The sequence below is a fragment of the Nycticebus coucang genome, chromosome 22 (genome assembly GCF_027406575.1).
Source record: "Nycticebus coucang isolate mNycCou1 chromosome 22, mNycCou1.pri, whole genome shotgun sequence".
In the NCBI taxonomy this organism is placed as follows: domain Eukaryota; kingdom Metazoa; phylum Chordata; class Mammalia; order Primates; family Lorisidae; genus Nycticebus; species Nycticebus coucang.
The window spans coordinates 50,679,082-50,692,839 of NC_069801.1; the positions used below are offsets into that span (position 1 = coordinate 50,679,082).

Below are 13,758 nucleotides of genomic sequence, written 5' to 3' on the forward strand. Positions count from 1 at the left end.
GGATCCATGCTGCATATGAGCACCAAGCTGCCAGCAGCCACGAGTCGCAAGAGTCAAGCCTCAGAAGCCACTGAAGTGAGATGTGTGTCTAGGCCAACTCTGGTTCCAATGGAGGTTCAGTGATGCACCATGAGAGCCTCTGGCTTGCCAGGACTAAGCTACAGAGTATTTATAAGTCGCATCCTCTCTGCTGCTTCATTTCACATTTCATTTCCTCTCTCCCCATTCCCGTGTTGTAACTACATATCCTTACCTTACTGAAAAAATACATGATCAGCACCCGTTTTGACAAGAAATTCTTAATCTGAGTTGGAAAGAAAGAATTAATACATTTACATTTTAAATTCTACTCAAGTATGACATTACACATTTCTAGGTTCTTCCTGACGCTAATTTGAATGAAAAAATGAAACACTTCACAGCTTGTGGGGAAAGAATAACCTACAATAAACCATATAAGTAAATACCTTTGTACTAAAAATAGATACCAAGGTGGAATGGGCCATCTAACCTAAACCATATTCCCATGTACACATTTAACACCCAAATTAGAGTCCTGTCATAATAAAAGGAAGGCTAAGTGGTTCTGGTGATACTCTTCTAAGATCCTATTCTTTCACAAAGCTCTAATTACCTTTTAACCTCTTTTTTTTTTTTAACAGAGTCTCACTTTGTTGCCCTCAGTAGAGTATCATGACGTCACAGCTCACAGCAACCTCCAACTCCTGGGCTTAGGTGATTCTCTTACCTCAGCCTCCAGGTAGCTGGGACTACAGGCGCCTGCCCCAACGCCCGGCTATTTTTTTGTTGCAGTTTGGCCGGGGCTGGGTTAGAACCCGCCACCCTCAGTATGTGGGGCCGGCACCCTACTCATGGAGCCACAGCACCCCCGCCCCCTTTACCTCTTAATACCAAATAAAGAGTGCACTTCCTACACAGGAAAAGAAAATGTTAAGACATGAAGTAGTTTTTTATTGTTATCATTTACAGGAAAAACTGCCTTACTATCAAGGTGAAAGCTAACCTGACTGATTTAAAAGTGAACTCATTACCACCATATGCGCACTCAAAAGCTACCCGACTAGGCAGGGGAAACAGCAGGCATGTGTTTAGCTGCTGCACAAAAAGTAACATGCAGAGCCATAGAGGACCCTGAAGTTTGTAAAATGCCATTAAGCATTCTCTACTAATCAATCACTCCATCGGCTAACACGTTATAACTTCTCCCATCTTAAAAAATAAAACCATTCCATGACCCCTTAACTCCCCACAGCTATTACTCCATTTCTCGGCTCCAATTACAACAGAACTCCTTGGAAGATGTGACTTTTCTTGTAGTCTCCAAGTCCTCTCCCAATCTCTCCTAAACCCAGACTTTAGTCACTGGCAGGCCCCAGTTCTTGGGTCTCTTTTCTTCTGTATCTACACTCTTCAAGGGTTTGCACGGACTGCCATGGCTTTAAAGACTGCTTACACTTTGATGAGTTCCAAATTTACATTTTTAGCCCAAAACTTTCCCAGATAAATGCCTCATTTCTTATTCATTTCTTACTGGTTTTCTAATACGTATCTCAAAATTGGCATGTCTAAAATCAAACTCCTATTTTCCCCCCCTCACCTCTATCAAATCCCTGTCCACCAGAATCATCACTAAATTGTAACTCACTAAACTACAATTACATTATTCCAGGTCTTCAAGCCAAAAACCTTACGGTCAACACTGACTCCTCTTACAAACCACAACCAAAGCTAATTCTATTACATTCACCTTAAAATGCATACCCAGACACTGACCACATCTTACAAACCCACCACAACCATCTGGTCACCACCCCCTCCTGCTAGATCACTGCAACAACTTTAACACTGTCTCTCTGCTTCCACTTCGCCTTCTCAGTCTAGCCTCAACACAGGACTTTCAAAATGTAAGTTATAGGCTCAGCGCCTGTGGCTCAAGCGGCTAAGGCGCCAGCCACATACACCTGAGCTGGCGGGTTCGAATCCAGCCCGGGCCTGCCAAACAACAATGACAGCTGCAACCCAAAAAAATAGCTGGGCGTTGTGGCGAGCAGCTGTAGTCCCAGCTACTTGGGAGGCGGAGGCAGGAGAATCACTTGAGCTCAGGAGTTTGGGGTTGCTGTGAGCTTGATGCCACAGCACTCTACCCAGGGCAACAGCTTGAGGCTCTGTCTCAAAAAAAAAAAAAAAAATGTAAGTTATAGTACATTATTCTTGCGGGCAAAATCACAGTGCCTTTCCATCTCCCTCTGGGAAAAGCCAGTCTTTACTATCACTCATAGGCCCAGCAAGCCCTGGTGCCTGTGTAACTTCATCACCTCTCTCCCCTCTCAAGTCTGCTCAGCCACACTCATGTCCGCGTTGTCCCCACACAAGCCAAGCACACAATCCCCTCAGGGTCTCTGCATCTACTACTCTCTGCCCTCCCTTCAGGCCTCTCATCCCCACATTAGTGAGATTTCCCCGGATCACTTCATATAAAATGGTACTGCTTCCCCTAGCTACTCTGTCTCTCCCTCCTACTCTATTTTTATAAATAACACTTAAGACATGTCAAATTTCTTCCCTTTTAAGCATATTTTTCATATATGCTGAACATGACCTACCAGGATGCAACTAACAGCATGTTACAATTTAAAGCAACTTTTCAAAATAAATGCAAGTCTTATAATTTATGAAAAATTTTTAAAATATTTCAAAGAAAAATAGTACGATACATTTGCTGGCTATTCTATTGACCCTTTCTAGAATGTAAACACTTTATTTTGTCTGTTAATTTACCAAGTGTCTTGGCTCAGCGCCTGTAGCACAGTGGTTACAGCACCAGCCACATACACCGAGGGTGGCAGGTTCGAAGCCAGCCCGGGCCTGCCAAACAACAATGATAACTACAACCAAAAAACAGCCGGGCGTCATGGCAGGTGCCTATACTCCCAGCTATTTGGGAGGCTAAGACAAGAGAATCCCTTAAGCCCAAGGGTTTGAGGTTGCTGTGAGCTGTGACACCACAGCACTCTACCAAGGGCAACATAGTGAGGCTCTGTCTCAAAAAAAAAAAAAAAAATTTTTTTACCAGATGCCTAAAGTTGCACTGTGTACACATGAAGAACTCGAATATTTCTTAAATGAAAGAATTCACAGACTAATGACATGGGATCAGGTCAAGCCACATGAAACTGGAATTCATATAAGCTTAAAAATCAGTCAAATATTAGCAATTTCATGTGTCAACTTAATACATAAAGCATCAAAAAAAAGTCTTATTTATTCCTGATGATCTCTTGATACGAGATCCTTAATGTTCTCAGTGTTACATAAGTCCCATAACCATATCATCCTACCTGCTCACGTTTATTCTGAATCCATGAATAAACCACACTGGGCTGTCTCACTCGCTTACCCTCAGCACTAACAGAGATAGATGGAAAAGGATTAGAAAATTCAGTCATTTGCTGACCTATTAAAAAACAAAACAAAAACAGTAAGGTGAGAACTTATGCAGCCTGATCCTCTATAACATTTCAAATTTTAGAAAATAAACAGTCCTCACCAGAAGCAGATGTCCACAATCTTGGCCCCCTTCTTATTAGCTGAGGACTTTGCGGCGACCCATAATAGGTGTTTACATCAAAAATTCCAGCCATTCGATTCACCACACTAGAGCCAAATGGGGTTCCAAGCGGACTGGCAACATCAGGTGTGGATAATTTTGAAGAAAAGACTGATGTTTTAACTAACGATGGCACTGAAGGCCGAAGCATTTGGCTGGATTTTAGTGTTTGAATAGTGTCTTCTGCAAGAGAACATATCCAGTGCTGAAGGCGCAACCAGAATGAAGCGGGCTAGCACAAAGGTTCTCCAATTTCATACAACTCCATTTCTCATCTAACACCTTTACCCAAGGTTCAGTAGATCATTTCCATTTTTGTTTACATTCTTAAGATTCAGATTTTACTACTGCAATTCAATGACCACTCAAGGAGCTTTTACATCTGTTTGCCAGGATGGTGCAGTCTGTTTTTCCACCTCCATATTTTTATCAGTTTCTCTAACTAAGCTGTTTGAAATAAACTCATCAATTCACATTTTATTTTTGAATAGCAACAACTTTAATTATTACATTAAAAGTTATCCAGTTTCAGTGTTATATTCCTACTATAACTATTACTTGGCTGAACATAACCTACAATGTAAACACGCGCAGGAAAAACAGGCTAACCTTACCTCTTTTTCTATAAAGCTCTTTCAGGTTGACTAAAGTCATACGAAAGACAATTAGTTCAGGATATCTATAACTCTCAGCTGTAAACAGCATCTTTAAAAATCATCTTATAACTCTACCAACTTAGTTACAGAGTCTAGTGTACAAAAAGGAGAATTTTTCCTGCTACCCCAGCACAAGGCACAAAGATAAACTGCACTGAGGTTCTATCTTCTTAACAAACCACCATAACAGCCGGCGCCTGTGGCTCAGTGACTAGGGCACCAGCCCCATATACTGAGGGTGGTGGGTTGAACCCAGCCCCAGCCAAACTGCAACAGAAAAAAAAGCAGCCAGGCATTTTGGAGGGCACTTATTAGTCCCAACTACTCAGGAGGCTGAGGCAAGAGAATCACCTAAGCCCAAGAACTGGAGGTTGCCGTGAGCTGTGATGCCACAGTGCTCTAACGAGGGCAATAAAGTGAGACTCCTGTCTCTTAAAAAAAAAAAAAAAAAAAAGCCACCATAAGAAATTAAATACCTCAAGTACCAAATTTTCATTACCTGACTTTTTAAAGGTTAGTAGAAATTAAAAATCTTCGAAAAATGAATTTAAAAATTAAGTCTGGGATTAATTGTGGAATCATTCCTCAAAATTAGAGGTAAATTTTGGCTAAGCAATGATATATGACAAAAATTTAAAATAATGAATGGTTCATATTTGATCAAATCCATGATCTATCCAACCCACAATTACAATGATCTCTCTAACATGGTAATTAGATCTAATTGACCTATTTAAAGTTCTCTAATGGCTCCATATCCCTATGGAATATATGTATTATATATATTATTAACCATAAACACTGAGTTTATCTCAGGCAGAGAGTTTGAGACTCAATATTCCAACTCCATAGTAGCAGGTCAACCATTTGAGCTCTGAATTTTCCTTGATATAATTTGCCCTTTAGCAAAAACTTCTGCACAGAGGAGGCCAGCCTAGAAAACCTGGCATGGCTTTGAACCTCATACAAATACTTGCAAGTAGGGGCAAGGCCTTCTTTCTTTATTGAAGATCATCTTGCCCTTTCAGAACACTTCTTTTTGAAAGATTTCCTTTTTAGCACTTCTATCGTCTTTTTTTTTTTTTTGTAGAGACAGGGTCTCACTTTATGGCCCTCGGTAGAGTGCCGTGGCCTCACACAGTTCACAGCAACCTCCAACTCCTGGGCTTAAGCGATTCTCTTGCCTCAGCCTCCCGAGTAGCTGGGACTACAGCTATTTTTGGTTGCAGTTTGGCCAGGGCCGGGTTTGAACCCGTCACCCTCGGTATATGGGGCTGGCGCCTTACCGACTGAGCCACAGGCGCCACCCAGCACTTCTATCATCTTATCATTATTTATATGCCTTCCACTAAAAGGTCTACATCACAAGCATTTTTCCATCTGTGATTCCCTGGCTTCCAGCACATTATTTGATATATAGTAGGCATTCAATAAGTATTTGTTGAATAAATACATGTAAATGCTTCTCTGAAAGGTGGTAACAACTAAAACACCCTCCACTCTTTTAAGATATTCAACAATTTATTTAAATCATTTTTCCTTTGTAATCTATTAGTTTTGGGGCCATGACTCTTCTAGATGAATGACTTCAAAACTTCAAAACCACAGATGAGTTTGCTTTGATCCATACAGTGATTTTTTTTAAATATCAATATTAGTTGCCAATGTTTAAATAAACTGGAAGGTTTCACATCAATTTTTTTTTAAACAAATTCAGAATTTTTTTAAAAGAAAGACCAGAAGCTCAGATACTGGGTCCAAATTCTCACCTGGGAGCAATGCCATACAGCTAACTTACAGATGAAGCCTGTGCTCTCAAGGTTACCACTTTCCCCACCCAGCCAGTTTCATCCATTTTCATTGAAAGCCTGGTGCCAAAAGACATCCAAACATGAAGGCCGGTCCTCACAGCCTCACGCATCTTCTAGGTATGGGACGTAGTGAAATAGCACAGGTTCCTCCACCTACACTTGTTCCTCTCAGCTTTCATCTTTCAAATGCAAGATTATACCAAGCTCTCTTAAAATAATGAAATAACAAGCGTGAAGTCACTCAACCATTTCAGTTTCTCTTCTCTGGACCAGCAGCTTTTTATTTCTGCTTTTTATTATCAGCTTTTTATACAACATCCAATATTATCTATGAAGATTCATCTGGCTTTGTACTAGAGGAAGCTAAAGTCTCTTATTAAAGACCATCATTCTGGGGCAGCGCCTGTGGCTCAAGGAGTAGGGCGCTGGTCCCATATGCCGGAGGTGGTGGGTTCAAACCCAGCCAAAAAAAAAAGAAAAAAAGGACATCATTCTGGTATCATTTTTAACACTACCACCATACTAAATTTTTTTAGCTGACCGACCAAAAACTATATATACTTATGGTGGAAAATTTGATGTTTTGGATTTAAGTTTTCAATCTATAATGATACCCAATCTACAATGATAGGGTTCAATATACTATCCCATATGTGGAATCATTTTCCTTATGAATATACACTTCACATTCATATAAGTATCTTTAGATTAACTACTGTCATGCTCTCTTTCTTTTTTTTTTTTTTTTTTTGAGACAGAGTCTTACTTTGTCACCATTGGTAGAGTGCTTTAGCGTCGCAGCTCACAGCAACCTCAAACTCTTGGACTAAAGTGATCCTCTTGCCTCAGCCTCCTGAGTAGCTGAGACTACAGGTGCCTACCATAACATCTAGCTATTTTTAGATACGGGGTCTTGCTCTTGCTTAGGCTGGTCTCTTCTGAGTGCAAGCAATCCACCCGCCTCGATCTCCCATATGCTCTCTTTCTTAAGAAATAAAATGTAAATGCTTTCCCCTCTCTTAGCAGTAACAGAAATTACCTGGACAAGTTAATTTCTTAGGTTCTACTGGGCAAGATGAAGACATTCTCCCATTCGTAGCAGCAGCTTCTTGGTGGAGAACTAGTTTCTGAGTCATATCATTTAAAAGATTCAAACATTCTCTTGAAATGGCTGTCCAATTGTGAGGATGTCCACCTGCGAGGTCCAAATAGCAACTTTTAAAATGTAGATAATCTTATAGTCTCCTCTCAAAATGAGGGAGAAAAAATAAACTCTACATTATACTTTGCATCTGGGCCCACTTTTCCTAGGTAAGCTATATTTATAAACATGCCATCTAATACCTAGGAAGAATTCAATTAACTTTCTCAAAATTCTACAAATAAAAACTTGCTGTTTTACCACTTTAAAAAAAAACCCTCAAATAGGTCACTAAACCAAATACTAGGTCAGAATTTGAGTGAGAAAGATCTTACTTCACGAGAGGTACTGAACAGACTGCCAAGCCTGTGAATAATGAACTAAAACAACAAATGCTGGGGTTTTCAATGAGATACGTTCCATGGCCCCGATGACCTCTACCGTTGTGTCTGACCCACTGTGCTTTCTTTTATTTTCATGTAAGAGCCAGCTTCTGAGTCATATCACTTGCGACTCATGAATAATGATCATACTTTATACTTGGAGAGTTTAAAGATCTGTTATTATTTAATTTAAATAACTATGATCCCCATGTCTTTAAAAATTCCCTTATTTCTCATTATTTTTAATTTTCTAAAATCTCTGTCTCCTAGAGTTACCATGCAAAAATGAAGTATGCTTTGTTATATGTTAAGAGTGGCAAAGAAGTACTCTAAAAACTAGTTTCCCTATCTTGCGTGCCAAATAATCATTCCTTTTTCAATTAGGTCTCTCCTTAAACATCTCCTCTTTTTAACAAGTCAAGAGGAATATACCTAACCTGCAAACATACACACACACACACACACGCACGCACGCACACACACTTTCACAGAAGGCCTCAGGATGTTTTATACTGCTGTAACCCAGGACCACTGGTAACTGCGCAGCAGTCCAAATTAATTTTAATATGCCCTAGAATGCACATTCGCTAGCAGAGCACATGCCACCCTTTTACACAGTTTACTTGAAATTTCTGGTAAAAATATTTAATGTAGAGAGAATTCCTAAGTTAACCCAAATCTGACAGAAAAATATACTTAATTTTCCACAGTATCGGGTCTGGATTTCTCATGCTACCAAAAGGAGAGTGGCTCCAATCAACTGTATTTTTATATAACTGGATTTCATTTCCATATAACATTTAACTATAGAAGGTTTATTTTACAATCTGGGAATTGGCAAATTTGGCAAAATAATGAAGAACTGATTATAAAGAAGAAAAGCTACCCAGGTTCTCTGTTTCCCACTAGCAGCCAGGCCTGGACGGCTTTTCCTCTAGGAACAAGGCAGAAGACTGGCACAGTCAGGGTCTCGAATAGTTAGTCTTTGCCAGGAACAGCAGAGAAGTGTTTCTCTTACTCCAACTCTGGCAACTTATTTAAGCCACTCTACAAGACTTCTATCTCCTGTGTAGGACATTAGACCACCTGTTAGTGGGGTTTTTTTTTTTTTTTTTTTTTTTTTTTTTGAGACAGGTCTCCTTGTACTACCTAGGCTGGTTGAGAACTCCCAGGCTCAAGCAGATGCTCCATCTCAGTCTCCCAAGAAGCTTGGGACACAGGGTCCAGCCATCATACCTGGCTAAACCACCTATTTTTAAAAATCCCTTACAGCATTAATTTTTTTTCTCATATTAAGAGAAAGAGGGAACTGAGGGAAATAAACATTTAAAAATACTTTGCCTAGTGACAAATCCTACCCACAGCAATGAAAACACTTATGCTGTATAAAATTCAAGTCAGTACTTGAATGTAATGGACTCACTGATGGGTGATATTTTATTAAATACACCTCTGTCACCAAAACCTTTAAGTAAAGCACTTTCTGCACACATACACCTAGTCAGGTCTATGACTTTCAGCAATACCTGGTTGGCTAAGGCTAAAAACTTCTTGTCTTCGTGAAGGAGAATATTGAGAAAGCAACATCAGGTCCTGCAAGGCTAAATACTAAAAGGAAAAAAATGCATATTATTCAATTTTTTTAAACTCCACACAAAATCTTATTTATGAATTAGGTTTACCATTATACATCCACAGGCAAATTAGTTAAACTTTTTCAAGAAAGAAATATTTCAAAACCATAACCTGCCTTTCTACATTTCTTAAATGTTCCTATCTCCACCCTCCCCACCTTCTGGAGGCTCCAGATACAAAGAACTCTCTGTATTATTTCCGAACTTTCCCTGGCCTCCCTCACACAAACTCTCAACCAGCACTTAACATAATATATTACAATTACATTGTTTACGTGTCTCACCTGCTTCTGCTCATGGAATTGCGAGGCAAAGCCCGCAAGAACAAAAACAACGTCTTGCGGGTGGCGCCTGTGGCTCAGTGAGTAGGGCGCCAGCCCCACATACTGAGGGTTGCAGGTTCAAACCCAGCCCTGGCCAAACTGCAACAAAAACAATGTCTTGCTTGCTACCACGCTCAAAGGCAGTGCCTAGCATATAGCAGACACACAGTATCTACTGTTCTTTTTTTTACTGAAAATTTTCATTATTTCCCCTGGCAAACCTCTTTACTCATTCAAGAGATCATTCCTCTGTGATGTTTTCTTGTGTCAGTCCCAAGTAAAGTAAGTGATCTCGCTGCACTTGACATAGCAAATTTTTCTTTTATTTTTTGAGACAGAGTCTCATTATGTCGCCCTTGGTAGAGTGTCGTGGCGTCACAGCTCACAGCAACCTCAGACTCTTGGGCTTAAGCGATTCTCTTGCCTCAGCATCCCAAGTAGCCAGGATCACAGGCATCCGCCACAACACCCGGCTATTTCATGGTTGTAGCTGTCATTATTGTTTGGCAGGTCCAGGCTGGATTTGAACCCACCAGCACCAGTGTATGTGGCTGGTGCCCTAGCCACTTGAGCCACAGGCGCCGAGCCACCATAGTAAATTTTTTTTTTTTTTTTGAGACAGAGCCTCAAGCCATTGCCCTAGGTAGAGTGCCATGGCATATCAGGTCATACAACCTCTAACTCCTGAGCTCAAACTAGTCTCCTGCCTCCGCCTCCCAAGTAGCTGGGACTATAGGCGCCCACCACAGCACCCAGCTATTTTTAGGTTGCAGCCATCATTGTTGTTTGGCAGGCACTGGGCTGGATTCGAACCCGCCAGCTCAGGTGTATGTGGCTGGCGCCAAGCCGGTAGTAAATTTTAACTGTTTGGGGTGTCTGCATTTCCCATTAGGCTGTATTACAGCTTATTTATCATTCTACCCCAAGCAACTAGCAATGACTGACACTTATCCAAAAAACAAAGATTTGCTAAGTAACCATGAGTAATTGATATTTTTTTGTTTGTTTTTTTGTAGAGACAGAGTCTCACTTTATGGCCCTGGGTAGAGTGCCGTGGCCTCACACAGCTCACAACAACCTCCAACTCCTGGGCTTAAGCGATTCTCTTGCCTCAGCCTCCCGAGTAGCTGGGACTACAGACGCCTGCCACAACGCCCGGCTATTTTTTGGTTGCAGTTCAGCCGGGGCCGGGTTTGAACCTGCCACCCTCGGTATATGGGGCCGGCGCCTTACCGACTGAGCCACAGGCGCCGCCCCAAGTAATTGATATTTTTAAGTTTATCTAACAAACCAGTCGAATTGTATTTAAAGGCAATTAGAGCCTCAGTGGTTCATTTTCTTATAGATCTACTTTAAAATTTCACATTGTAATTTGTATCAAAACAATTTACATTCACTTAGCTTGATTTGTATACATAATGTAAATTCTTTAAACTCTTTTGACAGTAATTGGTTTTAGGATCATTACCAGTGAGGGGTTTTGGGGGGGAAGGAGAAAGAGTATGGCTATAAATTGTCCATGCTGGTCTAGAACTCCCGGCCTCCAGCATCCTGCCCCTCAACTTTCTGAGAACTGAGACTACATGTGTGCACCACCATGCACAGCTCAGTGGCCCATATTTGAAGAGAGTTCACTAAATATTTACACATTACCAAGCACATCCTTTGATCACAAAAGCCTACAATACTACATAAGTAAAAACTGTCTTGATCCAGTGATCAGTAAGTCAAGAATGTTTCATCTAGCTACTGCGAATAGTTTGTAAAAAGCTAATATAGATGGGCAGCGCCTGTGGCTCAAAGGAGTAGAGTGCAGGCCCCATATACCGGAGGTGGGGGGTTCAAAGGTTCAAACCCAGCCCCAGCCAAAAACTAAAAAAAAAAAAAAAAAAAAAGCTAATATAATATAGATAGTTGGATATCATATTTTATGCTGGGAAATATTTTTATGTCTTTCTGAATATAGTATTAGCTAGCTTGTACCCAAATGCTGCCTTATACATTTGTATTTTAGTCACTTGGAATGAAAACTGAAAAAATAAACAGCATTAGCAAGTTGATAGTTTTTACAAATATTCATACTAGGATAGTCTAGGTCCTCAAAAAACACATCTAAATATCTAAACACACTAAATATTAAACACATTCTGTAAAACAAGTTAGACATAACTGTAAAGATAAAAAGTACATAGTTCTGTTACCTTTATGATGAGGGGAGGATTGCTATTTAAAACTTTAGGAAGGCACTCATCTGACTCTTCTGCAAATGGTGGTTGTACAGGAAATACATGAGCCTATCAAATATAAAGACTCCAAAAATAATTTTTTCATGATCATATTAAATTCAATAAGCACCAACTGAAATTTATTATAAAGACAATACAATCAAATTAACATCTTTAGTGCTCCCTGTAAAAACAGGTTGTGTTAAAGTCATACAATCCTAAACCCACCATTTTTAAATACTGTTATTGTCCCAATTTTATTAGATTCTAGCTTTAAATAACGGAAATAAGTTTCAGAAAAAGATTCTCTGAAACCACTGAAAAATACAAACCTACAGGTTAAACTGAAATAGGAACACTAATTTTCTAAGACAAACACTTAGAAATTTTTTTAAAAATTTTTCCTAATTAATTAATTAGGGCAAAAAAGTACACATAAGTCATGGCAAAACACAGTAATTCTCATTCATTTAAAACATAATTGGGTGACCAGCCTGAGTGAGACCCCATCTCTACTAAAAATAGAAAAAATTAGTCACGTGTTGTGGCGGGAGCGTATAGTCCCAGCTACTTGGGAGGCTAAGGCAAGAGGATCACTTCAGCCCAAAAACTTGAGGTTGCTGTGAGCTGTGACACCATGGCACTCTACCCAGTGCAACAGAGACTCTGTCTCAAACAAAGACAAAAAACAACAAAAAAAGGTATTTGTGGGAATTATCCAGAAGATCACCTCAACTTTTAAAACCTTATCTTCAATATAAATGTTAAAACGTTCTTTCAAAAATACAAATATTTTATTGCCATATATTTTAACACTAGCTATGTCAACAACAGGTAAAATTAATTTAAAATTTAGGTCCATTTAGTATATGCTCAGTAAAGAAACAGAAGCCTCCAGAAAAGCGCAGTAGTAGTCCATTTAGTTTAATTTCTAAAAGTTACGTGAATATCAACATTGTTCCTCAGAAAAAAATATAAAATAAATGTCAGTTATAAATGATCTGTACCTAATGAAGCCTCAGACGACTGAAAATCAACTTACTGAAATGGCTGTGGGCTCAGCACACTGACCAGTGCTCTACTCACAATCTGTACACTCCAAAACACAAAATATTAACAAAAAACTCAATACTAACCTCTGTGGCAAAGATTTTGAAGAGGAGCCATGAGACGTACCAAGTCATCAGGAGGAAGACGCCACACAGCCAGACGTGGTAGAGTAACGAGAGATTCAAAAGGCCACTCACGGTGTCAAGAGGCCTGTACAACTGCCTATGAGAGCAGAAATCACTACTGAATCTCACGGAAAGAACATGTAAGTGTTTAACAGGCTTGGGACTCTAAGGAAACAACTGAGGCCTGTTTCTAAATCACGTTGACAGACCCCTCTCCTTGGGTGCCCTGACAGAGTCCTTCCCTCACCCATTCGTCTGAGGTACCCAAGGAAGCTGTAGGGAAGTGCAGACTACCTGGCTCTACCGTTTCTGTGCTTCTGGTCTTCACTGCTGTTTACTATGGAGACAGAATGAGCCAAGCCTCTAAGTCTAACTATTAGAGCTGGGTGAAAGTTTATTATTGTTGCTTTGTAGTTTAATACTTAAAAGCCAGTAAACATGACTAGTACCTCTCCTAGACCACATTTCAGCTTTATTCATATACCCTATAAACTAGTTTCACAGTGGCTAAAAGCACATGCCACTAAAATAATGATCTTTACTGATAAAACAATGTAAAAAAATCTGTAAGAATGCTAAATAATGCTAACACTGCCATCTTATTTTTTTTTTTTTGAGACAGAGTATCACTTTGCCACCCTCTGTAGAGTACTATGACATCATAGCTCACAGCAACCTCCAACTCTTGGGCTTAAGCAGTTCTCTTGCCTCAGCCTCCCAAGTAGCTGGGACTACAGGCGCCCATCACAACGCCTGGCTATGTTTTTGTTTGTTTGTTTGTT

At 39.9% G+C, this 13,758-nt stretch overlaps 1 protein-coding gene across 3 annotated transcripts in view; it reads right to left on the reverse strand.

Annotated features, from left to right (window-relative positions):
- Positions 1-13,758, reverse strand: part of NDC1 (NDC1 transmembrane nucleoporin) — a 55,145-nt gene that overhangs the window by 22,570 nt on the left and 18,817 nt on the right. For all 3 annotated transcript variants that reach the window (XM_053575224.1, XM_053575226.1, XM_053575225.1), the window contains exons 8-14: positions 12,938-13,073; positions 11,778-11,870; positions 9,146-9,227; positions 7,135-7,290; positions 3,569-3,811; positions 3,360-3,475; positions 254-304 (exon numbers count right to left, since the gene is read on the reverse strand). In XM_053575224.1, the coding sequence (XP_053431199.1) occupies positions 254-304; positions 3,360-3,475; positions 3,569-3,811; positions 7,135-7,290; positions 9,146-9,227; positions 11,778-11,870; positions 12,938-13,073 (877 nt within the window). The remainder of the gene's footprint in view (positions 1-253; positions 305-3,359; positions 3,476-3,568; positions 3,812-7,134; positions 7,291-9,145; positions 9,228-11,777; positions 11,871-12,937; positions 13,074-13,758) is intronic.